The sequence below is a fragment of the Gigantopelta aegis genome, chromosome 8, assembly GCF_016097555.1.
Source record: "Gigantopelta aegis isolate Gae_Host chromosome 8, Gae_host_genome, whole genome shotgun sequence".
Taxonomy (NCBI): Eukaryota; Metazoa; Mollusca; class Gastropoda; order Neomphalida; family Peltospiridae; genus Gigantopelta; species Gigantopelta aegis.
This window is the reverse complement of record NC_054706.1, coordinates 13,260,256-13,287,671: the sequence shown is the minus strand read 5'-3', so window position 1 is coordinate 13,287,671 and position 27,416 is coordinate 13,260,256. Positions and strand designations below refer to the sequence as shown.

Below are 27,416 nucleotides of genomic sequence, written 5' to 3'. Positions count from 1 at the left end.
CTTTATTTACGTCCTGTTTCGGTATTCGTGCCATACAATTGACACAAGTCAATATTCGCTGTTTAACGACATACACTGATATCACCTAAGTTACTAGATGACGTCAGCCTATAAACAACAAACTGAATTAAATAGTATTCATTTACCGGCCTCGGAGGCGCAGTGGTTAAGCCATCGGACTATAGGCTGGTAGGTACTGGGTTCGGATCCCAGTTGAGGCATGGGATTTTTAATCCAGATACCGACTCCAAACCCTGAGTGAGTGCTCCGCAAGGCTCAGTGGGTAGGTGTAAACTACTTGCACCGAGCAGTAATCCATAACTGGTTCAACAAAGGCCATGGTTTGTGCTATCCTGCCTGTAGGAAGCGCAAATAAAAGATCCCTTGCTGCCTATCGTTAAAGAGTAGCCCATGTAGTGGCGACAGCGGATTTCCTCTAAAAAACATTGTGACGGTGTTAGGCTTAAGGTGCTGTCATCGCTTCATAGTTATATACATACGTGTTACCAGATTACTAATGTTATAACTGAAAACCGTGTACATACACTGTACTGTTACACCGGCGTCGGTGGCGTCGTGGTTAGGCCATCGGTTTACAGGCTGGTAGGTACTGGGTTCGGATCCCAGTCGAGGCATGAGATTTTTAATCCAGGTACCGACTCCAAACCCTGAGTGAGTGCTCCGCAAGGCTCAATGGGTAGGTGTAAACCACTTGCACCGACCAGTGATCCATAACTGGTTCAACAAAGGCCATGGTTTGTGCTATCCTGCCTGTGGGAAGCACAAATAAAAGATCTCTTGCTGCTAATCGGAAAGAGTAGCCCATGTAGTGGCGACAGCGGGTTTCCTCTCAAAATCTGTGTGGTCCTTAACCATATGTCTGACGCCATATAACCGTAAATAAAATGTGTTGAGTGCGTCGTTAAATAAAACATTTCTTTCTTTCTTTTTTCTGTACTGTTACACATATCACGTCCATAAATATAAATACATTAACGTGTGCACCCGCACATAACTACACCTATATATACATATATTGTATTCATAAAGAGCATCCTTTTTATGGATGCCTCAATAGCTAGGAAGGTATTGTGGGCGATTCCGTGCCATAGGTTCTAGTCCCAGCAACGGATATGGGATAATGTGTAAGGCTAGAAAGGATATAATTATTCCCTGCATCGGCGCGTTAATATCTATGTATGTGATCGTCAACCTCGACATACATACAATATAATTTATAGATATTCATACATCAATAAATACATACATATATACATACATCTATACATCCATCTATACACACACTAGCCATTGCCACGTTTGCCACGGTTTCATGCACGTAAGCGGGAGTGACCGCGTAGGTTGTGGGCCCATGCATATGGTTGAGTTAAAGAGAATCCTCAGAACATATCGTGGCAAGTTGCGGGCGATTCGGTGCTACAGGTTCAAGTCCCAGTAACGGTATAAGACAATTTGGAAGGCTAGAAAAGATTTAATTATACGCTGCACCGGTGCGTTTATATATATATATATATATATATATATATATATATATATATATATATATATATGCATGTAATACGCAAACCCGACATACATACAATATAAAGATATTGATATATCAAAACACTCACACACACACACACACACACGCGCACACGTTCACGGACGCACATACACAAACACACACACACGCGCGCACACACACACACGCGCGCACACATACACACACGCACAGGGCTCGAACGCAACGGCGGCAGCCACGGCTATTGCCGTCTGTGAAATATAAACTGCCGTCGGTCGGGGACGTCACCGATAGCACTTTTGTGCCGCCGGATAAAAAATTACTGCTTTCGGTAAAGCTCCTCACCGACGGCAAATATATATGTATATATAAACTTGTATGAACATTATCTGCTTTTATTTAACATGGGCATATGGGTCCTTGTTGTAGTTAATGGTTGTTTAGTTAGTACCACAGGCGGTGCAGGAAGGATGAAGTAGTCTTGTGTCGTGCCGCATCGGCAATGCATATTTGACGTATTAATTTATTTTAAAGAAGGGCAGTAGTAGGAAACTACCGTTTCTGGGACACTTTCCCCCATTGGATTAGCATGGGGAAAACCGAGAGTCTCCCACCGAGCGCCACACGAGCGTCTCTGGCGAGAGGCGCTAAATATAGATGGGGTTTCCCAATCGAGCTAAAAATAGAACGAAGTAACCCTCCCTGTGACGGGTGTAGCCACCCCTCGCTACATACCCAAGCCACCCTCACTAGAAGCCACTAATACACCCTTACCCCCACCATCCCAAACCACGTGTTCTAAACGACTCGTGTTGCATGGGATGGTTAGACTGTGCTAGACATAGCGACGGGTCTGTACGCCTGCGAGAGGCTCATAATAAACTGGCGGGGGTTTCCCGTGAGCTATAAATAGAGCTCTACTGGCTGGTGTTGACAGCCCGTGTTGACGGGAATGTCTTCGATACCCACTCCCTTCATTCTGTGAGATAAGGCCCCATCCACGTGTTAGAGTGTCCTCAGAATGACCAATGCCCTATTCCAGAACCCCGTGCAGTAATAACAAAGCGCAGTGCCATACCTCCCAACCGTCCATCGATTCGAGGGGGACTTGTGTGGGCTAGCAAAATTTTGGTTTGGGTTTTCATTTATTTCTAATTACAACCTCTGGTCTCTCTAGAGACTACTACACATATATATAAAATGGACACACATAGGGTGACATCGATAGGCCTGAAGGGCAAAAACTATCTATATGTACAATGATTGGCCTATTCAATAGCTTGAACGTCAGAGGCTCGTATCCAGGAATTGAACTTCTTGGGCCAGTGCAACCACTTGACATAGTGCTGTTTGTTGACCCCTCGACCTCTCGTGTTTAGGATTTTCTCCACTTTCCACAGGTCGTCATCTTTGACGTCTACTTTCTGTAGCTCCGACTGGTAGAAAGTGCCATGGATTTGCCACTGTCAGTCCTTTTTTGTCTTTCAATGGCCTCAACCACAGATATTTGGAGAACACATCGATTACCACCAACACAAAGGTGTAACCACGATTATAGTGTGAAAATTTTACCATGTCCATGAGATCGGCCGACCACTGATCATCAATTCCTGTGACCACGATTCTGTTCCTGGAAAACGTTCTTCTGACTGGACGATATAAACTGTAAGACTCCTTTTTTTGCAACCACTTTCTGATATTGTTCTTGCTGATGACGTATTTCCCGGCTTTTCAGACTTATCTGTACAGTTTGTCTGGACCAGAAAAACTGGCCAGGTTGGATGGATCATAATAAATGTCTTTCAAGTAATCTTCCCACATGATCCTCACTCTTCAGTAGTTTCAGCATCGATGACAGTTATTGGCAAAGGAGACTCCTTATATACAGTCTAGTCTTCAGTGTCTGATTCCTCTTCCTCACTTTCAGATTCCTCGCTGTCTGATTCTTCATCGGGTATTTCCATGTAAGAAATAACTTTTTCAGCCAACCTCTTCAGGAGTGGTTTGATTTTGTCTTTGAGTGTCGTGTACTCGGCAGTACTTTCCATCTTGTGGATTCTGTCTAGAATCGGTTTCATCAAAGAAGGTCGAGAGAAGCAACGAGTGAACAGCAATGCATTTGCCAATGTATTGAAATATGTCTTCTCCCATTCCTTGGCTATCTTTCGATCCACCCATTCTTCAGACTTTCCCTTATCCAAGTAGTTTTGTCGGTCTTCACGCATATCCTCTTTGTGACCGTTGTAGACGAGCTGCCACAGATAATCCAGTCCAGCCGTTTCCCACTCATCATAGGTGTCATCATGCCTTTCTTCCACCTCGTATCTAGCTCTCTTTGCAGGAGGTTCCCCTCTGTTTTCGTGACACCATGTTTTCATGTGTCACTGCAAATCGTGCATGTCTTGAAACATCACTCCACAATCGTTACAAGAATATATTTCTGGGAGCTCTTCTTCACATGTCTGCTCACTTTGAAGGTCTGAATAAGAATGACATGCTTCTCGACTGTTCTCTCCTTTTATAGACTTTGTCAGCTCTTCTCCAGGGGTGTCGTCCTTTTGATCCAGAGCATTAGGTCGTAATCTTTCTGTAGAGGGTGTCAACGGCTTCAGATCGATAAAGAGATAACCGTATGGCTCTTTCACGGCATCTTCATATGGACGTTTGGGTATTTCATGGGTACATCTGGCGTGCCAAGGTCATCACTTGTTGCTTGTCGATGGGGTTGTTGAAAAGTGCCAGGTAATGACAATTTCTTCTTTGTGTCGGGTCCTTGCTGTGATAGAGGTTCTGGTTGATGGCAATCGCGGAGAGGTTTCGGTGGTGACTTCCTTCTGTGAACAGGTCGGTGATACGAGAGTCTTTTCCAGCAGTAGACATCAGGTCGTCCAACACGATGAGATTTCTGACTCTGGGGTCTAAATAATGATCTTTTTCAAGATCCCCAAGTATGCCTCGAACGAATTCCACTCGAGCAACCAATTTGATCATATCATAGACAGTCTGTCATCGTTTGTAGAGCCAGATGATGCGTTGGGGAGGTGGTTGAAATCTTTCATCTCTCAGCAGTTTGAACACCAAAAAGGACTTACCACACGAGGTGGGTCCCGACACAATCATGGTGAAAGGATGAAGCAAGGTAGTTGGTGACAGCGATGGCAGCTGCGGCGGCGGCGGTGGTGGCAGGCGATTAGTATGTTTATGCTGAAAGTGTCTCAACATGACGTCTCTCCTGGAAAAGTTCTTCCCACATTCTGGACAAGTGTTCTGATACATCTTCACACCTCGACGGTCAGACTCGAAATGAGGTTGACGTAAACGTTGCCCTTATATAGATGACGGTGGTGGCATTTTTAGTCTAAACTAGCTGGTGGTCCAAAGATGTGATGGTGGCCATAGGCAAGACTGCTTATACCATCAGACAATAGATACCTTTTGTCATCAAAGGGAGATAGTTCTAACTTATTCAGTTTGATGTTGTACAGTTGGTGGCCATAGCTCCTGATCCGAGTCATGTTTGACATGTGTATGTGTCTTTCAAAGAGACACTGTTTGTAATGTTCATGCTTTGTGTGGCTTTTGGTGACACTCTTCTTGATCCCTTTGGCCGTTTTCTTTTCCACCAGCTCACCTTTCTCCTTAAAAATGAGGGAATACATTTTAGATTTCAAACCCACAAACTCCTGGATAGGGATTGCATGAGTCTCATCCTTCATTTTACCCAATACTTTCTTGTTCACGGTACTATACAGAACATGGTCAGTGGGGTACTCTGAAGTGTCAAACAGATCGGAGTCCTGTAACATATCTTGGTAGATGTCATCTGTCTGGATGTAGTAACACAACGAATCGGTGTCTGTGAACAGGAGTTGAGCTTTGGATGCATACTTGGTCTTGATGTAGTTATAGTGAAAATCATACATTAAGATTTTCGAAATTTCTAGAATGGCGAAACCCACATAGATCGGTCTGTTCAAAATCAGCCGTTGCTTCTGCATGTGGATGGCCACCAGATCTTTGTTGAAAATGCGAAAGGCATGAAAAGTGGGTTTGGCAATGAACTTGCGAGCGCGTTTTGAATTGTTAACCAATTTCACGTCCACGTGCTTCCTCAGGTTCTCCATCGTCTTGCCAAAGACAGAGTTGTTCATCAGTTTGAAGAACTCTTTTTCAAAATCGTTTTGGGCACATTTGCGTCTGTCTGTATTGAAATCGATGTAGGCCTTTAACCATGGGCTTTGTTCAAAGGCCAAAACTCGATGGATCTTGGTCAGTTTCATGCCCAGTGAGATATACAATTTCAAATTTCGGTAATGCACTACATATCTCTCCATGTGTTTGACAATAAACAAGATGATCATCTAAAATTCTCTGTTTTGTGAACCCCTGTAGACAGTAAGGACAATAATGGTGGCGATGGCCATAGCTTTTCTGATCAAACAGTAGCCGGTTCATGTCCTTGATCCAGCAAAAGTATGACTTTTTACTGTCCATGATCACATTTCTGTCAAAACGTTGTTTGGTCACGTGAAGTGGGTAGACTTCGCCTCTTTCAAACCGTGAAACATCGACCAATTTAACAGGGAGAGAAATGCCAGGACCGACCAGAATGTCACATTTCCATGCGTTGTTGTCGTCCTAATGCCGCCAGGACCGACCACATGAAACATTTCTGGTCCCGGTTCTGAACATTGACGATGGCATGCTTAGCTCTCAATTTGATTGGAAGGGGGATGTAACTCAAGCCACAGAGGGGTCGGTACCGAGCCATGTGAATAGTGAGGTCTACCACCTTATCCACCGTCCAGTTGCTACCCTGCCTTTGAAATTCGATGAAAGAAGTAAAAATCTTCTTGATAGATTCCCTGAGAGACTCATTCAGGTCTTCAAATTTAAGAGACGTTTGATACTTGCCTCTGAAATGGGGTTCCACCGTTTCCACCACCTCACCTTTCCGCCTGCTCATCTTTACTTTGATGGTCAGATACCACTTTCGCCCACCTCGATCTTTGATGGCTTGCTTCAGCACCTTCTTGACTTCAACATACTTTCCTTTTAAGAATGTCATGGGGTCGTATTTCTGTACACCCTCTCCTGGGATGGTATGGGTTTTCACAGTGCCTCCTAGGGCTTGTAGATCGCATGGTGGCTCAACTGGAGCTTTTGGTTCGGCTTCTGTTTCTAATGCTTCACCCTCGTGTTTAGCTTCATATATGGCTTGATTGGCTCCTCCTTGTTGAACATGTTTCTTCCGAGGACGCTCTAGATTATCCCTTCTCGAGAATGTCATTTCACAATCTTGACATTTGACCTTCTGACTTCCATAAGCCGTCTTCTCGTGACGATTTAGACTCTGTTTGTGAGCAAAGGTCTGCCCACAGTCACCACATCCATATTCGAACCGTTGCTTTTTGGCAGGGGTTCCATATTCCATCATTCGCTTCCCTTCCATTCTGTAAGAAAATACGAGTATCTCTATCAATTTTAAAAGGATACGCGTCCTATATATAAACCTCTCATTCGGAATAGTTCAAAAATAGGGTGAAACTAGTATTTAATAACTCATTAAAATCTATATTTTAAAAATAGTATCTGACACCCCTTATTTTGTTCAAATATAGATTAGTCCATTTTGATGATATCCAAACTAACATCATTTGTAATGCGACCACCGAGGGGTGAAGGCTTATTTTGAATCATCTCCCACACTTAGGAGTCCTTCGGTGGCCCTGGAACATTTTGCAGTACCTACCATCTGCTAAATTAATATGTAAATACCACAGTAAAATTACAATGACACTAATATTATAAATAAAATAATTTTAAAAATAAATAAATAAAAATGGTTATATATCCTAGTTACAAACATCACATAATCCTAAGCCATTGTACGTCGCATATTCCAACACATCCAATTTTACTAGGTCCATAGCATCTACAATCTATAAATCATTTAAACGATCATACAATCTGATATATTCTGCACTAATGAATACTTCAGCGATGATGGGGGGAAAATATATAATCAGTTAAATAAATGTGAATTCGTCCGCATCAGAACCTGGTCCTAATTCTCGCTCTCACGACTTAGTTAATCAACTTCAATGTCGACTTCCGCATTAATCTTTTGAATGTTCAACATAAAAGCTTTGTGTTTACTTCTAAAAATATATATATAACTTGCTAACGTTTTCTAAATTAATCTACTGAGATCCACGCAGTTTGATATTCAATTCATTTAAACACCCCGTACACAATAACAACAAAGACGAATATAAACAGTGATTTAATACGTCCATTATACTCTATTTTAGTATTTACTCTAAGTACCTTTTGCAGTACGATAATAAATTCATGGTGTTACAGGTTTATTATTATCTCATCGGCAAAATCTTAATGTTTGTTAAAAATAAAATAATGTAAAATAAAATAAATACAAACCCTTGTTTATTTATAAAATAATCTACTAAACAAATTACATACTTACGTTTCTGATAACAGACGATTTCTTAAAAATTCGGCGTGACTTGTTGCTACCGCTGTCGACGTTTGAATGACTACAGTAGGAAACGAGAGAACGAGAAAGATATTTACGTACACATTCAGAGCAAGCTGTTGTAGCACACGCCTATCCTGGTCACAGGGACCGGCCTTCGCCGGTTCCCTCTGTCCAGGACAGGAAAGAGTTGGGGGAGGGATATAGAGAAGGAACGCCTGCACTGACAAGTGCAAGGGAGCACCAGCAGTCCAATGTTGGTGACAGACGGGGTGTAATTGGTGCTATGGAATTTTGAAAGTCCCGTAGGATTATGTCAAAGAGGAAGAGGTGCGCGTTTACATGAAGGAAATTTGGCGCAATTTTGATGGTCGTTCTAATTGAAATAGTGAAGAGAGCCAATAGGTTTCGCTTTTAGTATTCCGAAAGTGGCTCTTTATTATGACCGTCTTGGTGCTGTAGGGTGTCTTCCTAGGTTGCCCGTAGGGCCCTTAAAAAGGGCCTGATCTCTTCTGATCGTGGCATGACAACTCAGGGGAGACTCGAGCAATTGTGTGGGTTAGACGAGGTAGAGGCGGTGATAGAGAGTTTGATGTTGGATGCTGTTGCCGTGGAGGTGGAGTAGGTTCGTCCGTTTTGCCCAAGGTCCTGCCAGCGCCAAGGAAAGTTTTATTTTGGGTTTGGGGGAAGGGGCTGGTATTCTTTTGTCCAGTCCCTTCTGGGTGCAGTGCAGTGGTGTACTCGGAGCCGGTTTCTTTTGTCCGACTCCTTATTGGAGTACGTGCTGGGCCATTATTTTGGTTTTGTGTATGGACGGGTGCATTGTTATCATTAGTCAATGCACCCTATAGTATGTTGAGAGTGCATGCCGTGTTCGTGTTTACCTATATTTTGTGTTATGGTTGTTTTTATTGTATTGAGTCCTTATTCTATATTTCCAACGGCTGATCAAAGCCACCCATCCCCCCCCCCCTCCTTGAATTGCATAGTGAATGCAAGGAGGTGGGGGGTTTATTAGTTACTCTAGCTATCTAATTTGAAGGGGATTTCCCTTATAGTGTGAGTGTAGTTTAAAAAAGCCTAGTGCTTTGCATATGATAATTTTTACGTAGTAGGTACGATTCATTCACAACAGTCATACGAGTATCGATAGGTATGCCTCCCGGTCCCACCCAGGCCCCCCTAGGGGAATATGAATATCTAGTTACTTAGGTAATTGGTTAGCTAATCTTACTTGTATCTTGTTTTCTAGTGGCGATCGTCTGGTCTGTTTGTAGTGACTATTACTCACCTTTGTCTGCTGTGGAAGGAATTGTATCTACTACCTTACACACATACAAAAGTGCATAATAACATTTTATAATATTTTAATGAACAGTCCTCAGTTATGTACAGTTTTCTGGTCGTTGATTGGTTATATTGTTCAATTGGTGTTTCTGGAAAAGAGATGGTGTAATTAGTGAGTTCTATTCTGGTTAGGAGCTTTGGTGACCCTGATTGGTCCTTTGGTTGACCAATTAGTGAGACGTATTTTTCATTCCTATCTGATTGTAATAAATAGGCAGGCTATTGCTAATATTCCATTACTTGTTTTATGGTTAGGACAGCATACACGTGGTGACATGTGTGTGTCAGCTGAATGCCGATTTTTTGGTCAAGGTGGTATGCGGTCAGACCGCATATCGGAGGAGTTATATGAGGCTGTGGTGGATTACCAGCCGTCGCTGGTGATAATACACCTGGGCGGCAACGACATTGCCCCTGTTGACAGCCTTTTAAGGTTGCGTCAACGTTTTTTGACTGAAGGGGTGGCTTGAGTGTGTATCTTGGAGATTTGCCGCCGTGGGGTATTTAGGAAGTCCTCTGAGATGACTATAGCTCGTTTTAATACCCTTCGAAATGCAGTCAACCGTGGGCTGAAGAAACTGATCCGGCGGGACTCGGTGCCGATGACTACAAATTATCCTGAAGATTTTCTGGATGATGGGGTCCACTTTAACCCCCGGGGAATGCGAAAGTACTTCTTTCGCATTCGCATTCGCAATACTATCAGACCTCGATAGTATTCTAATGCTGACCCTTTTAAGGGCCCCTAATTCTTACGAAAGTGAGGATACCAATTGCAATTAGAATTTATATACAGCATGCACATTTAATAAATTATATAACGTAACAATCTCCCATTGGTTGAGTATGTGGGAGCCTAGATTAGTATATTATATTATTAACTATTAGTTAGCTATCCTGCCACAAGAATCACCCTCCGATTTGGAGTGCTAATCAGGTCGAGTGCAACAGGGTGGCAACTTCATTTCAGAGGGTGGGTGATGGCAGTATGTTTATTTTGGTTAGCTGCGTGGCTAATATTTCTTTATTTGTTGTCCCTATTTTTATTTATATATCTCGCTGTCTGGTGTGCAACCACTGGTTTGAATGCTAATCGTGGTCGAGTGCGGCATGGTGGCAATTCTGTACCCAGTGGCTGAAGGGGTGACAGTAGTTATAACTTAGGTTTGGTAGATTGTACGAACTGGTAGATGGCGTGAAAGATTTAGTTTTTAGTTTTTTTATCTGGTTGTAGTAGGTTTGAATTTCGTTACCCATAATGCCTACATGAGCTGGGACCCATTCTATTGTTACATCTAGGTTTAGTTGGTTTAGCTCGTTTAGTTCTCTGTAGATGGCTGAGGTTATATTTGGTCTAGTGGTTCTATTAGATTGAATGGATTGGATAGAGCTGAGACTATCGGAGAAGATTACACTTTTTGAGTATTTGTGGTTTTTGATCCATTTTAGTGCTTCTAAAATGGCTGTCAGTTCTGCTGTATAAACTGAAAGATTATCTGACAGCCTAGCAATGTTGATTAGTTTAGGGTGCCAGGTAATTTTCTCTTGTACTAATGCATAACCAACCCTGCCATTATCTGGGTTTTTGGAGCCATCTGTAAAGATATGGGTGTGCTCCGGGTAGTTTTCGTTGGTACAGACTTCATATAAGATTTATTTGAAAGGAGGGAAGGGGGTTTTATCCGTAGCTGTTTTAATTAGGTAAGGTATGTGGCAATACACTGGTTGGTTTAGGGTGTGCATTGCCACTGGTATATCATCTATTCCTACTTCGGTTTCTATATTATATGCTGTAGTAGCAAAGGAGTTGCCTAATTTTAAGTTAGATTTTAAGATTACACCTACTTTTTTGGCCACTGGAATAAGTTCCTGCACTGGGTGTTCATGATCAAATGAGTGAACTTTAAGGTGGTACTTAAGGTGTTGAAGTTTTCTGCGGTGGTCCAGTGGCATAATATTAAATTCTGCTTCTAAACTTTGTCCATTAGTATTAGCTGGTACCCTAGCGATTATTCTAAGAGTTTGATTTTTAATACTGTCTAATTTATGGAGTAAGTATGGGGTGGCGCTGCTGTAGGCTTGTGCTCCATAATCCAGTATGGAGAGTATGCAGGCTTTGTATACCATGAGCATTGCCTCAGTTTGCGCTCCCGAACTCGTGCCTGATATAGCCCTGAGTAGGTTTAATGGGGTTTTTTATATCTATTAATTAGGTTTAGAATATGAGGTCTAAATGTTAGTTTTGAGTCAAAGATGACTCCTAGAAATTTAAATTATTTGACTCGGTATAGGTTTGCCATTGGAAGTTAACTGACCGTTTTCTGGTGTATATATATATATATATAAATATCATAAATACGGTTTTAGTTTCAGATAGTTTAATGCCCCAAGTTAGTGCCCATTGATTAAGTCGGTTCATATCGAGTTGCATTTTTGTACAGATAGCTGAAGTTATTCTGCCTGTTCGCCAGATGGCGCAGTCATCGGCAAATAGTGCTGTATTTAGTGGTGAGGCTTGGTTTGGTTTTTCTTTGACATTAAGTGCCGTGGTTAGATCATTTATAAATATGTTGAATAAGGTTGGTGATAGGACCGAACCTTGTGGTATTCCATTTAGTATATCTGTTTTTTCTGAGTATTGACCGTTAACTCTAACTGCTATAGATCTGTTATGTATAAAATTATTGATGAAGTTGAACATATTGCCTTTTATCCCTGTATCATTAAGTTTAGTTAGTAGTCCTTGTCTCTAGACCATGTTGAAGGCTTTTTCAATATCTATAAATATGGCAATAACTTTGTTGGATTTCCTGAGAGCGTCGTTAATAGTATTTTGTAGCCTAACTATTTGATCAATGGTGGAGTGTTTAGATCTAAATCCACTCTGAGTATTTGCTATAAGGTTGTTTTCTAGTAGATAGTTATTGAGACGTTTATTTATAATGGTTTCTAAGGTTTTACATAGATGTGAAGTGAGCGTTATCGGTCTGTAAACTACCAGGCAGAGAGTGATCCTTGCCTGCTTTAGGAAGACTAAAGGATTCAGCATGTTTCCACGGTTCGGGCATGGCTCCCTCTCTCCAGATCTTGTTAAATAGCGATAACACTACCTCTAGTGCAGAGTCCGGCATATGTTTTAAGAGAGTATAACTAATTTTATCAGGTCCAGTTGCCGTACTTTTTTTTAGCTTTGAGTGCTGTTTTAAGTTCAATTAGGGTTATTGGTTGGTTAAATTCAAGGTTATCATTATTGGGTTGTTTGGTTTCAGTTGGTTGATTAGTGGGTAATGTTTTTTGTTTTTTTAATTGATCAAAAAATACTTTAGGAAAGTTTTCGTTACTGCTATTTTTGCTGAAGGTTTTGCTGAGTAAGTTGGCTTTTTGTTTGTTAGAGAGAGTTGGTTTATGTGTTTGAAGGACTGTGGGTATGGCGCGGTGCCCTTGGATAGCTTTAACTTTTTTCCACATATCCCTAACTGTTGTTCCATTATTTATTTCACTACAGAATTTGTGCCAGCTGGTTTGTTTAGCTGTAATTATTAGTTTGCTGACTTCGTTTTTAGCTATTTTGTATTTATTGTGATATTCTGGTTTGCCAGTTTTTTTAAAGATTTTCCTCCTACGATTTCTGAGATTACATTTATTTTTTATCTCTTCAGTCTACCAACTGACTGGTTGATTTTTCCTAAAGTGTTTGGTTATTGGTATATGTTTTTTTGCTATTTTTAGAATATTATTAGTGAGTTCGTTAGTAGCTTCATTAACACTTAGTTCAATATTAACTTGAAGGTTTAGGCATTCTTTGGAGAATCCTGCCCAGTTAGCTTTGGAGAAGTTGAATTTAGATGTAAATATTTCTTCTTCTATGAAAGTTTCATTACAATTATATTTAGTTAGTATGGGCATGTGGTCACTATTAAGAGTTTCCAAGACTTCCCAACTTGAATTAGCTCCTATATTGTTTGAGGTGATTGTTAAGTCGACGGCTGAAGTGCTGCCATTGATATCAGAGATAAAGGTGATGTTACCGTCGTTTAGGCAGACTAAGTTGTTATTGTTGATGAAGGTTTCTAATATGTCGCCTTGAAAATCTGTGGTCGGGCTACCCCATAAGCTATTATGGCAGTTAAAGTCTCCTACTATGATTACATTATTATTTGAGCTGATAAGTTTGTTATTGTCATTTAGAATTAATTTATTGTGCTCTGGCCCTGGCGGGTTGTATACGTTGATGACGTCGATGCTCCTAGTATCATGCTGTATGGTTAGGCCGAGGATTTCTAAACTATTATTGTTAGGTTGGAATTTTATTTCTAGATGAGGTATATTATTTTTTATTAGTGTGGCTAGTCCACCTCTAATATTGTTTTCTCTGTTTTTAAAATAGCTTGTATATCCTGGTATTTTGAATGGTTTGGTTAGATTATTTTTATTATTATTTTTCTTAGCTTTATTTTTGGAGGTTCCTAGCCAGGTTTCCTGTAAGCAAATGATGTCTGGCTTGTTGTTACTGGTACTAATTAGTTGAATGAGTTCAGCACCATGTCCCATTGAATGGAGGCCTTTGGCGTTCCACTGGAGAACGATAAGGCCCTTTTTGTCTGGTTTATTATTATTTTTGGGAGCGTGTGGAGACTTGTCTCCCATTATTTGGTCCCGTAGTTAATTAGTTTTATTTTGGTTTTTGCTTCTTTAGTTGATTGTACGGTTGATGTTATTTTAATTTCAGAGATTTCTTGTGCTAGTTTTTCTATTATTTTGGTTAATTCGCTAACTTGATTTTGTTCCCTTGTTTTAACCATTTCGGCGTACGAGATGGTTGCTGAGATTGGTGTTGGTTTATAGAATGTTTGGTTCGTTTGGTTAGTTTGGTTAGCTTGGGGTTCTTTTAGTATTGTTAAGTTGCCGCAATGCCTTTTGGAAGTGGTGGCAGCGACTGTCGTGAGCCATGTGCCGGCTTAGGCAGTTGGGGCACTGGATGGTTCGCGTGCATGGGGAATTTAGGGAGCTTCTTTGATGTTTTTGGCCGCATCTGTGGCAAGTTGGGAGCTCTCTGTGTTGTCGACATTTGTTAGCTCCGTGGCCCCATTGCTGATAGTGGTGGCATTTGGATGATTTTATTTCGTAAGTTTGAAGTCCTAAGACGGCGTCCTAGGATGTATATCCAATTGTTAACGGTTGTATTTGCTGGAATGAGTAAATAACCGTTAGTCCATGTGCTAACTTCGTCCAGTTTGAGTTGAGGGTTGCCGGCCTGGTCGTTTCTTTGGGGGGGGGGGGGGGGGGGGGGGGGTGGGTGGAGTTTCACCAGCCATTTGTTGGCGGGTTTGGCTGTTTGGCTGTTTGGTGAGTTGGTTTGGGTCACAGGGGGTGGGTTATGGGGTGGTGGCATGGTAGGGTTGGGGGATTGGGGTATGGTTTGGGTTCTGGCTCGGGGTGGGAGTGAGAGAGGGTAGGGTATCAGTTGGGTGGGTTTTGGGGTTATGTTGGAGGAAGTAGTGAGAGTAGGAGAGGCGGTGGTAGTGGTGCTGGAGGTGTGATTTTGGGGTAGAGTGTGTGTTGGGGTGAGAGGGAGGGGGTGTTTGAAAAGGAGATTGAGAGCAGGGAGGGGATAGTCTTGGAGGTGGAGGTAGTTGGTTGGTTGTTAACGACTTTGCTGGCTGCATATCCGTCTGGTTTGGTGGCTCTAACTCTGCTTTAGTTGAGCTTTTGCAGTTTTGTTTTAAGGAAATTTACTGCATGTTGGATTTTGGCATTTTTTGCTGGGGTTCTTTTAAGGCTGGTTAGTCTTTTGGTATTTCCTGGTTTTATTGGTAAGTAGCTTTTAGTTGGTTTGGTGATCTGGTTACCTGATCGTATTTGGGGCCGTACTTGGCTGTGGGATTCGTTCCCGGTGCTAAGTTTATTGGGCTTAGGCTGGGGTTTTTTTACTTCTCAACTCTATACCGTCATTTTGGGTGTCTACTAGTCGGTCCGTCGTGGCTCGCTGATTCATTTTTTTTTCATATCGATCGGACTTTAAACTTTTAGATCTGCGTTCAAAATTTTATGTCGAAATTACTTCTTTTTTTAAAACATATTATTAAATAGTCTGATCCTCTCTTCTTTCTCTTATTTTATTTTGGACTGTCCTAAAATGCTCCAAATTATATAAATATTCGGCCGAGCAGTCAATTCTTTTTATTTTTGGCTTGTAACCTTTTTATTTTTTTTATTTATTCTATTAACCTTTTTACTAATTGCTATTTTCAAAATTCTGCCCATGGTATATGGTTAACACTCGCCTTACCCACTATTTGCTTACAAATTTTCAAAGTGGCACACACACGCACACACACACAGATACAGACACACACACGCACATACACAAACACGCACATACACACATACACGCACATACATACATACACACATACACACACACATATATACAAAAATATACACACAAATACACACACGCACACACATACACATACACACACACATATACACATACACACACACATACACACACGCACATACACACATACACACACACGCACATACACATACACGCACACACACACACATACACACACATACACATAAATACATACACACATACACACACATACACACACACGCACACACACACATACATACACATACACACATACGCATACACACACACGCACACAAACACATACACACACACACACATACACACACATACACACACAACACACACACATATACACACATACACACACACAGATACACACACACAGAGACACAGACACACACACAAACACACACACACACACACAGACATACACACACACATATACACACGCACATACACACACACAGACACACCCACACACAGATACAGAAACACACACACACACACACAGAAACACACACACATACATACATACACACACACACAGACACACGCACAAACATACACACACAGACGCACACACACAGAGACACACATACACACACTCACACAGACACATACACACGCATACACAGACACACACACACACGCACAGACACACACACACACATACACACACAGAGATACACACACACATATACACATACACACACACACACAGAGACACACACATACACACACATATACACACACATACACACACATACAAACACACACACACACACACACAGACACACACACAAACACACACACACACATAGACAGACACGCACACACACGCACACACACATACACAGACACACACACGCACACACACTCACAGATACAGACACACACGCACCACACACGCAGCTGCACACACACACACGCACATACACTGAACTGCGAGTGATTCGGTGTCTAAGGTTCGAGTCCCAGAAATGGCATGAAACAAAGATTTATATTCCGTGCCCGTTCCCTTTATATCTTTGTATGTACTAGTCAAACCCGACATACATACAGTATATAGATATTCATACATCTATCATGGGCGTACATGGGATTTTGAAAAGGGGGGTTCCAATACATAGGATTTTGAAAAGGGGGTTCCAAAATAGATTGCAGAGATATTCGGCATATATTTCTATGCTGAGTAAATATAATAATGTCAGATATCAATGTCAGATATATTAAATTATAAAAAAAGCGATTTCGGGGGGGGGGGGGGGGGGTCGGTCGAACCCATCGAACCCCCCCCCCCTATGTACGCCCATGTCTATACATATACACACACATACATACTTAAGTACAATACATGGCATAAATCAGAATGTACATGAACAGACATGCGCATGGTCCAGAATTTAATAGAGAAGTTTGTAATTAGCCTAGAGAGAGAGATGGCGGGGGGGGGGGGGGGGGGGGATGACATCTGATGTTACTGATTACAGTAAAGCAGCAAACGAAAACTATTGTTGGTGTATAAGAACGAGTGGACCAGGGTTGTAACGTGATCAGGAACCTGCTCCCTCAAAACGAGTTTTCATAAAGTTTGTATGAGCAACCTTTAACAATATAAAACATGAAGCCATCAAATATTTCATACTGACATTTTTTAAACGAATTTTTATTTACTGTTTGACAAGTATTATCCAATCACATCCATTCAGTTTTAATAATTTTCTGTCTTATCTAGTTTCAGTGGACGGAATGTCGGAAGTACAACAATCTTTTCTGAAAAAGCTCTACGAGAAACTGGTTCAAGGTGACCACAATGACATAAAACTAGTCTTTGAAGATGGCTCCACGACAGGAAGTAGACTGTGTCTGACAGCACTATCGCCCTATTTTGAGGCGATGTTGACGTCTGACATGTTGGAGAAGAACTCTGGAGTGGTCGAGTTACCGAAAGTGTCTAAACAAACCTTTGACGATGTGCTGAAATTTCATATCCTTGGTGAGGACGTCGTCAACGGCGTCAACTATATTGTATTGATTGACCTCGCCGAGATGATGCTGCTGGATGACCTCAAGTCTGCCTGTCAGAGATATCTGAACAGCAGTCTTACATTGACCACAAAAAACTGCGTTTCCATGTGGAGATTATTAAAGACATACAGAATGGAAGATCTGGATACAAAGACTTTTCAGTATGTAGTGAAAATCTTGGGGAAACTGTCAGAGAATGGGTCAGTGATGGATTTGACAAAAGATGAATATCTTCAGGTGTTGTCTCGGGATGATCTGTCACAGAAAGAAGACGACGTGCTTCGAGATGTTCAGAAGTGGATCAGTCAGCACAATCCTTCAGTTGAAATTATGGTCGACCTGTTCACACAAATCAGATTTGAGCATGTTAGCATCAGCTACTTGACAGATGATGTTATTTATACCAAATTTGTCCACCAACACGAGGCATTACAACAAGTAGTTCAGAAAGGTATCAAAACCTATTATTCATGCTACACAAAAATGAACTAGTTTCTCGACAACCGGATTTCAGGACAAATGCTTGATGTTGTGTTCGTCCTTCAAAATTCTGTTGAACTATTATCTGTTGCTTGTTTAAGTGATAAACGCTGGTATGAACTGCCAGTATGTTCTAATGAACCAGGTCGATTTTTTGCAGCAGCTGTCTCAGGCAAATTAATATACATTACCGGAGGAGATAAAACACCAAAATCAACACGTGTATTTAACGCATGGAGAAGGACGTGGAGTCGTGGTCCAGATCTCAAACATGATCGCTGGGAACACTCTATGGCTGTTCTAGATGACACGCTGTACGTGATTGGAGGAAGACACAGTGACACTATAGAACAGCTGCAGCTAGGACAGGACAAGTGGCAGGTGGTGGGAGATCTCGGATGTAGTCGGTCAGATTCCTGTGCTGAAGCTGTTGGAGGAAACATTCTGGTGATGGGTGGAACATTGAATGAAAGTCAAACAGATCAAGTGCATTGCTTCAACACAAACACACACGCTGTCAGCACAATCAACATAAAGGTGGAAAGTGGACTCCTGACCAGGTCATATCTAGAGATGCCAAACCTGTATTTGTTACATTGTAACGGTTCTGTTGACGTCATTCACATCGACGACATAAACACACCGAGATTAAGAGCCGAGCGCGTTGGAAAATATTACCAATACGGTTACCATTTTGGATTTGTATACAAAGATAGCAGCATCATTGTTATTTCCAAGAAGGCCCTAGAGAAGCTGTACATCAGAGATGGTTCCAACGAATCCGTTACCATGGAAAACACACCATCATTTGGCAACATCTATGGTGCATTACACATGCAGATACCACGTTTCTGTTTCCAGTAAAATGACATTACATCAACAAGAACAATAAACATATGTTCTGTCAGGAGTCCGATCATGAGTCTAATTTTAAATAGCGCATTAAGGCTACGCCTTCCATTAGCGATGTATGAGTCTGTTATATAAAAACGTCATGTAGGCAGTACATTTTCGTAGTTTGATTTAAACTGCTATCAGTATACCAAGTATTGGAGAGTTTACGATGTCTCTACATAATTAACAGCGAAGAAATATACATTAAAGTTAAAGTTTGTTTAGTTTAACGACACCACTTGAGCACCCCGATTAAATAATCATCGGCTATTGGATGTCAAACATAAGGTAATTCTAACACATAATCATCAGAGGAAACCCGCTATATTTTTCCTAATGCAGCAAAGGATCTTTTATATGCATTTTTCCACAGACAGGAAAACACATACCACGATCTTTGACCAGTTGTGGTATACTGGTTGGAACGAGAAACAAATACAATAAGCTGAATGGATCCACCGAGGTGGTTCGATCCTGCGATGAAGGCACCACAAGCCTGCATTCATATAAAAGATCCCTTGCTGCATTAGGCAAAATGTTGCGGGTTTCCTCTGATGACTACGTGTAAGAATTGCGAAATGTTTGACATCAAGTAGCTGAAGATTACTTAATCAATGTGCACTAGTGGTGTCGTTTTAAACTTTTACAACCCTCGATCCCGAGTTTCCATGTCAATATTTTCTCACAGGTTTTATTCACATGAGCGTTATTCTTGAATAAATTGACGTTAAAACACATTGAAAAGGCGCCAGCACATCAGAGACTTCATATTATAACAGCAACATAATTAGCACGTGGGATGGCTGTGCTCGACAGCGGCTCTTGTAGACGTCGTATCGCCAGTATCACCGCCAGTATTATCGTTGAAGTCAAAGCATCATTTGTCGAGCTAGTCGACGGTTCAAAGCCAATGATACGGCATCGAGAAGGCAAATTTGTGCAAACATCCGTGGTGGATTGGCCTTTTTTAAATGTAAAACTGATTTAAAGACTCTTGTTTTCTTTGTAGCATGTAGTGAAGTTACATTATGTATTAGAATTAGTAAAACATTTTTATCGTTTGACAAAGATATATCTGTCTGTAATACCTGTGTACCACGTAAAAATACGACAGCCCTTAGATGTCATAAGCAAGGAAGTGTTAAATAATTCGCAGTATGAATCGATGTTAACTGGCGGGGATTTTAACGCTAAAACTGCTACCCAGTGTGGGTGTGTGAATAGTAATGGCTTTATGTTTTTTGAAAATATGCATGTACCGTCAGATATTTTTTACAACCATTGAAAAAAAAGAAATAGCTGGGATAATACAACAAACAAATCTGGACAATCCCTCATATCGTTAGCAATTCCATCAAAATTAATTATTTTAAATGGTACATAGAGAGTTCTTTTCAAGGTCTGTAAACCAACACATTTTGACAGTCGTGCCTATAATTGGGCATCTAGAGCTGAGCTTCGTTTATACCCACTCCTGTTGTCTGTGGTAAAAATAATATTGAACTTTTACTCCCATATGCAAACTACGGACAACATTATTTTACATGCTTTCTCTGAATGCACAATCATTGAAAAGACAAATATTGGTTGGCTTCAGAAACTGTATTACCATATTGTTGAGTTGAATTAAAAACGAACCATTGTCAATAATATATATATATATATATATATATATATATATATATATATATATATATATATATATATATATATATATATATATATCAGGCCCATAGGAACGACTTTGGTAGTGGGGGGTGATAGATCGGGTACAAACTCTATATCAGATTTTGGTTACCATGGCAAATATTAAAGTGATAAAAAATATTTATGAAGGAATTTTACATCGACCCTTTCACATCAGTCAAAAAGTAAGTTATTATAAATTATGAATTAAATCTTTAAATGGAACGAATTAATCCTAGATCCGGCTTATCTTGTTTATTTAGGACCTGTCATTAATTCTCTTACAAGTACAGACAATCGTAATGGGGTAATCGTTTAACGGTGCAAGATTAAAACAATTTATATCGTTTCGATCTTTCAGCCCCAACCAAAGCAGGATAGCACATACCACGGGCTTTGATGTACCAGTCGTGATGAAACAGACAAGTGCTAGAGGACATTCAAACTACCTTCAGCTAATGGCAGTTTTTCGTTTTGGGGGCGGGAAGTAGCCCAGTGGTAAAGCGCTCGCTCGATGCGCGGTCGGTCTGAGATCGATCCCCGTCGACGGGCCCATTGGGCTATTTTTCGTTCGAGCCAATGCACCACGACTGGTATATCAAAGGCCGTTGCATGTACTACCCTGTCTGTGGGATGGTGCATATAAAATATCCCTTGCAGCTGATCGAAAAGAGTAGCCCGTGAAGTGGCGACAACGGGTTTCCTCTTTCAATATCTGTGTGGTCCTTAACCATATGTCTGACGCAGTATAACTGTAAATAAAATGTGCTGAGTGCGTCGTTAAATAAAACATTTCTTTCTTCGTTTTTTGTTGGTTTTGCTTCCAATATTCACAATCTTCTGTCAGTAAACTACTCAGAATGGTTGGACTTGTCTGCAGCAGAGACATAATCTAGCTCAGTCAGTAGAGCTTTGGTCGCAGGATCCATAAGCGTACTGGGGCGGGACGTAACCCACTGGTGAAGCGCTCGCTTGATACGCGGTCGGTCTGGGATCGATCCCCGTCGGTGGGCCCATTGGGCTATTTCTCGCTCGATCCATTGCAACACGACTGGCCGTTGTATGTGTATCCTGTCTGTGGGATGTTGCATATAAAAGATCCCTTGCTACTAATGGAAAAATGTAACGGGTTTATATGTCGAAATTAACAAATGTTTGACATCCAATAGCCGATGATTAATAAATCAATGTGCTCTAGTGGTGGTGTTAAACAAAACGAACCATAAGCGTACATGTATACACGTACAAGACAAGGGGTCGGAAGCACTTGCGTAGCCAGGATTTTAAATGGAGGTGTGTGTGTGGGGGGGGGGGGGGGGCCACACTATGTATGTATTTATGTATGTATTTATTTATGATTTTATAAACTTTAATACAGTAAACAAAAAAGAAGAAAAAAGGTTTGATTATGGGGGGGGGGGGGCGATTGTCCCCGTGTCCCCTCGCTACTGGTTGGATTGCCAGTTGCCCCCACCCCACCCCATAGTTCGGGCAAAATAACATGAAAACTTCACCAAGTATTTTTAGTACCATTTTACTGACATTAGTTGTAATCCATGTAAATCAATGCGTAGAGATTCATTTTGAATCATATATTTATACCTGTTTGATAGTAAAAGTTTTTTTGTTTAACGATACAACTTGATCACATTGATTTATTAATCATCAGCTATTGGATGCCAAACATTTGGTAATTCTTACACATAGTCTTAGAAAAGAAACCCGCTAAATTTTTCCCATTAGTAGCAATTAATCTGTTATATTCACCATACCACAGATAGGATAGCACATACCACAGCCTTTGATATGCCAGTCGTGGTACACTGGCTTGACAAAGAGTTTTATAGCAATGCAAATATACACGAATAAACGTTGTTATCTTGATTCGAGCTTTTTTTGTTTAACTTGGGCAAAAATCAGCCTACCCCGCCCCTCCACAAAAATGAGAGCCTGTATAACTTTGGTAGGGTCTTATTCGGTCCGTGCATAAATTCCTACACACACGCCTGATTTCATGAAGAAAATTACAATATGGAAATTGTGTTACGGTAAGGACAAAGGAACGTTATTATAAGGCCAATATGTATTTCGAACTGTAGTATTTATAATTATAGCAATAGTTTTTCTGTCATGAATTTATGCTTATGTGCAAAAAGGATAATAAATCAACGACGTAAAAACAATCCTTTTTAATTAATTTTGTTTAAAATTTAAGACACGTAATTAATTTTACGTTAGAAGGTTCAAATTTATCCTTTGATTATAATGTAATTTTTCAAAATATAATAATAATATCGAGTAAATTCCTTACAAACACCATGAAGACTTTGAAATGAAGCTTGGTTATTATTACACACAAGTGTAAGATATTGCTCATGTCATAACAATCACTCAATATCTAAATAGTGTAATATTGGCGTGACGTGACTTTCTGACCTAATTCGTACAAAAATAACATGTAGTAGCTAGGTCCCGAATCTGCTTACTTTGCGTTGCGGCTTGTTTGCAGTTGGTTTGTAATAAATAAAATACCAAACTAGCTTGCCTGTCATACCATTTTTTAAAAATGAAAATTGTGAACAGTGTTGGTATCTGACTCGCTTTCGCTTGGTATGACAAGCAAGCTCGTTTAGTATTCTATATTTCTAAAGCCTTTATAAAATGCAGTTGATTACACTATTTAGATGCGCGCGCGTGCGTGTGTGTGTGCTTGTATGTCACACACTAAATGGTTACATATCTGGTTAATAATGTGGGGTGTTTGGGTGGGGTTTTTTTTACACTAAAGTGAACAAGAACTAAGCTGTGAAAACATGTATGTTCGGCTACAGACCACATTGGTCGACAATCAAGTTTTGAAACTGTTACAAGTACCAATCGTTTAACGCATCAAAGGTAATGAAATAACAGTAGCTGTGATATAAACATTAAGAGTGTCTGACATTACCCTATATAAACTGACGCCATATAACCGTAAATAAAATGTGTTGAGTGCGTCGTTAAATAAAACCTTTCTTTCTTTTTACCCTATATAAACGTGCATGTCAGTTCATGTTAGTCAGGTCAGGTCAGGTCAGGTCATACATCTTATTAAATAATAAGATGCTTTAATTTTATCATATCACTAGATTGTTGCATCTGTATATTCTTTATGATGACCAAATTGTTTAACGTGCACATTCAGAACTAGCTGTTGTAGCGCACGCCTGGCCTGGGCACAGGTGCCGGCCTCGAACGGCTCCTCTGTCCAGGACAGGAAAGGGTGGGGGTGGGAGGAGGAGGGACCGCCTGCACTGGCAGGTGCAAGAGAGCACCAGCAGTCCGACCGTAGCCAGTAACAGGCGGAGGGTGGTATGGTGCTATGTAATTTGGAATGTCCCGTAGGATTAAGCCAAAAGGGAAATGGGTGCGCATTTTGGTGAAGGAAATTCGGCGCAATTTTTATGGTCGTTCTAAAATAAAAGGTAGGGAGCTACGTATATGTTTAGATTTTAGTGGGCCGAGAGTAGCTCGTTAATTAGGACCTGAGGATGATGAGGTGTCTCCCTAGGTTTGCCCATAGGGTCCTTAAAAGGGCCTGAATTGTTCAGATCGTGGCATGACAACCCAGGGGAGACTCGCTTTATGATGTAATGGAGTAGGCCCGTAGCCAGCCATATATATTTGCGGGGCGGTGCGTTGAGATATTGAGTGGAACTAAATTTATATCCTGAGTGCACTCGAATAGAGTGGCCTAAGGACGCGAAAGGTCTAGGGATTCGGGGACATGATTCCCCGGGGGGGGGGGGGGGGGGGGGGGACCAGCGTACACTTTTTTTGAAAATGAAAAATGTCGATCAACATTTTTCATTTGGGGATGTACACTTTTAGGCAGGGCCGTAGCTAGCGATGGGGGAGGGGGGGGGGCAAGGGGAAGCATAGAAAATCCTAGCTACAGCCCTGTTTGGGGGGGGGGGGGGGGGTCAAAAGTGTACGCTTTGTACACTTGTAAACATTTTGAAAATTATGGACGGCCCCTTACATAATGGGTACATCTCGTACACTATTTTATGATAATTTCGAAATAAGCCAATAAATACTTTATGTCTGATCCGATCATTCATGTCCAAGGTAGAAATCATCAGTCGTGAAATGTAATTTCACGCTAATGTTCAAGTATTTTGTTGAAAAACATATTTGGAACGTCTAGTGATCAGTTTAATTGGAAACAAAGATTTCCCATCTTCATTCGTCGATGGTGCAATGTCGATAATTCGGACTCTTTTTTTTTTTTTTAAATCCTCTAAATTCGAGCAAAACTCAGCCTGCCCTAACCCCACCCCCACCGCCACCCCCACCCCAAAACAAATTGGAGCCCATACGCCTTTGAGTGGCTGTACGATGAGTATAATGTTATTAAAAATAACAATTGAATCACTAAACGCGCGCGTGGTAAAAAAAAATACCCCATCAATCTGTTTAAAGTTTGGTATTGGGCACAGCTTTGTTTTCTATTTGGTGCATTGACAGCGTCGGAATCGCTTTCGTGAATAATATTTAAGTCAGTTGCTCCCCCTTGATTGTTAATTCGACAAGGGTATTGCAATCGAAGTTCCACTGATGACTTTATTCGAGACGGAATGAAATGTATGACATGTTAAACATATTTACGGTACTGGTACCAATCATATGCCAGACACGGTTTGAGTTGAGAACGCATTAGAGTGTCAGCTGTTAAATAAATTCATCTCAAAACAACATGCAGTATAAAAAGCAATTCGCCGAACACAACAAAGTCAATAGTATTATTTAACTGACATTTTATTATTTTTCGGGTAATCGTAGTTGATCAAGATATTTCGTAAACGTGTTTATTTTATTGACCAGTTATATTATACCTTTTTTCTTTTTCATAAGAAAAGCGTCCATCGTTTGACAGCTCTTGGCTGCACGTTTTTTTGCATCGCCCTCTTTGCTCAGGTAAAGTAAAGTAAAGTTTGTTTTATTTAACGACGTCACTAGAGCACATTGATTTTTTTTATCTTAGCATCGGCTATTGGACGTGAAACATATGGTCATTCTGACACTGTTTTTTAGAGGAAACCCGCTGTCGCCACATAGGCTACTCTTTTTACGACAGGCAGCAAGGGATCTTTTATTTGCGCTTCCCACAGGCAGGATAGCACAAACCATGGTCTTTGTTCAACCAGTTATGGATCACCTACCCATTGAGCCTTGCGGAGCACTCACTCAGGGTTTGGAGTCGGTATCAGAATTAAAAATCCCATGCCTCGACTGGGATCCGAACCCAGTACCTACCAGCCTGTAGACCGATGACCTAACCACGACGCCACCGCGTTCGCACCCGTCGCACCCCCTCCCCCCTTGGCTACGGGCCTGTGGAGAGGTCTTAAACGGAGGGTAAAGTCAAATATGAGCTTTATATGTTGGAAAGATGCATACCCGGACCACCAACACATACTGACACTTTAACAAATGAAAAACGCGTAATTTTAGAATTAATAAAAAAAAAACCCATGATTATTCCATCTAACTGGGGGCAGCCATTTTGTTTCGTTTTTGTGACGTCCGGTGGTAGCCTATAGCTTGGGGCGAAGTGACGTCAGCTCCGTCCAACTTCTCTTAAGCATAGTGTAAACAAACGCTCTAATTTACGACAAGGCGCTTCGCTTTCATCAACCTGACTTGTAAAACAACATAAATTACTTGATAGTATAATAAACGATGTAACTAAATATATTTCAATTTTAATAAGTAGAACGAAATGGAGTTACAGTATTTTTCTCTTTAAAAAAAATCCAAAGAAAAAATGCTTATTATTAGGCCTATTGGTAGGGTACGTTCGAGCAAACACGACCACTCACGATACCCAAGTGATAATTTTCTTTTCTTTGGGACTATGTAATTGGTCACTTTTGTGATTTTAGATGGGAAAGTCTACTTAATCAAGGGTTTTACAGAATTACTTACAGTAATAAAGTGATAATGTTCATTACGATTTGAGGGGCGTCCGCGCGGCTAACAGACAATACCTTGTGATCTTAATAAAAGAGGCACGTCTTTTAGTGTGTCTAGACACAGTGTCTGGGGACCGTCTAAATATACACCTGCCAATCAGGAACCACAGGTACAAGCTACGGAAAGAAAAGACCAATTAACCAAGAACACACTCCGATTATTATTTTAGTACGTGGGTTAATTTATGTACAAAACAAGTATATATTACTTTTCAATACAAAATAAGCCACCATTGTCAGTGTTGAAATAACTGTATTACATAGCTTGCTTACTGGGATGGATATTAGGCTATTACAGAATATTGGGATGCATCTGCAAAAATCAGGTATGTTTTGAAACAAAACACGTTTCTTCAGTTCGAAGACTAATTCCTGACGTGACACGTTAGGTATTACGTATCCACCAGCTCACCAGAGGGCGTATTCACTGGGATGGTACAAAATGGCTGCGCCCGTTATATATAATAGCCGTCACATTTAAGCGTTTTATTAATTAACTATACGATTATACTTGTTGATATTAAACAATAATGTGCGGTATATATCGTTGAATATGCATAC

The 27,416-nt window shown here is 40.8% G+C and overlaps 2 protein-coding genes across 2 annotated transcripts; one reads left to right on the top strand and one right to left on the bottom strand.

Annotated features, from left to right (window-relative positions):
• Window positions 1-4,878: 4,878 nt before the first annotated feature.
• Window positions 4,879-5,805, bottom strand: LOC121379477. Its single transcript, XM_041508122.1, has one exon. The coding sequence runs from the start codon at window positions 5,803-5,805 to the stop codon at window positions 4,879-4,881; it is 927 nt and encodes a 308-aa protein (XP_041364056.1).
• Window positions 5,806-17,499: 11,694 nt separating this feature from the next.
• Window positions 17,500-18,270, top strand: LOC121379476 (kelch-like protein 18). The gene has a single exon (XM_041508120.1). It carries the CDS (start codon window positions 17,500-17,502, stop codon window positions 18,268-18,270), a length of 771 nt encoding a protein of 256 aa, XP_041364054.1.
• Window positions 18,271-27,416: the final 9,146 nt, after the last annotated feature.

Bases quoted from the DNA above. Each gene is read 5' to 3' on its own strand.
- LOC121379477 (XM_041508122.1), bottom strand. From the start codon at position 5,805: ATGAAACTGACCAAGATCCATCGAGTTTTGGCCTTTGAACAAAGCCCA.
- LOC121379476 (XM_041508120.1), top strand. From the start codon at position 17,500: ATGTCGGAAGTACAACAATCTTTTCTGAAAAAGCTCTACGAGAAACTG.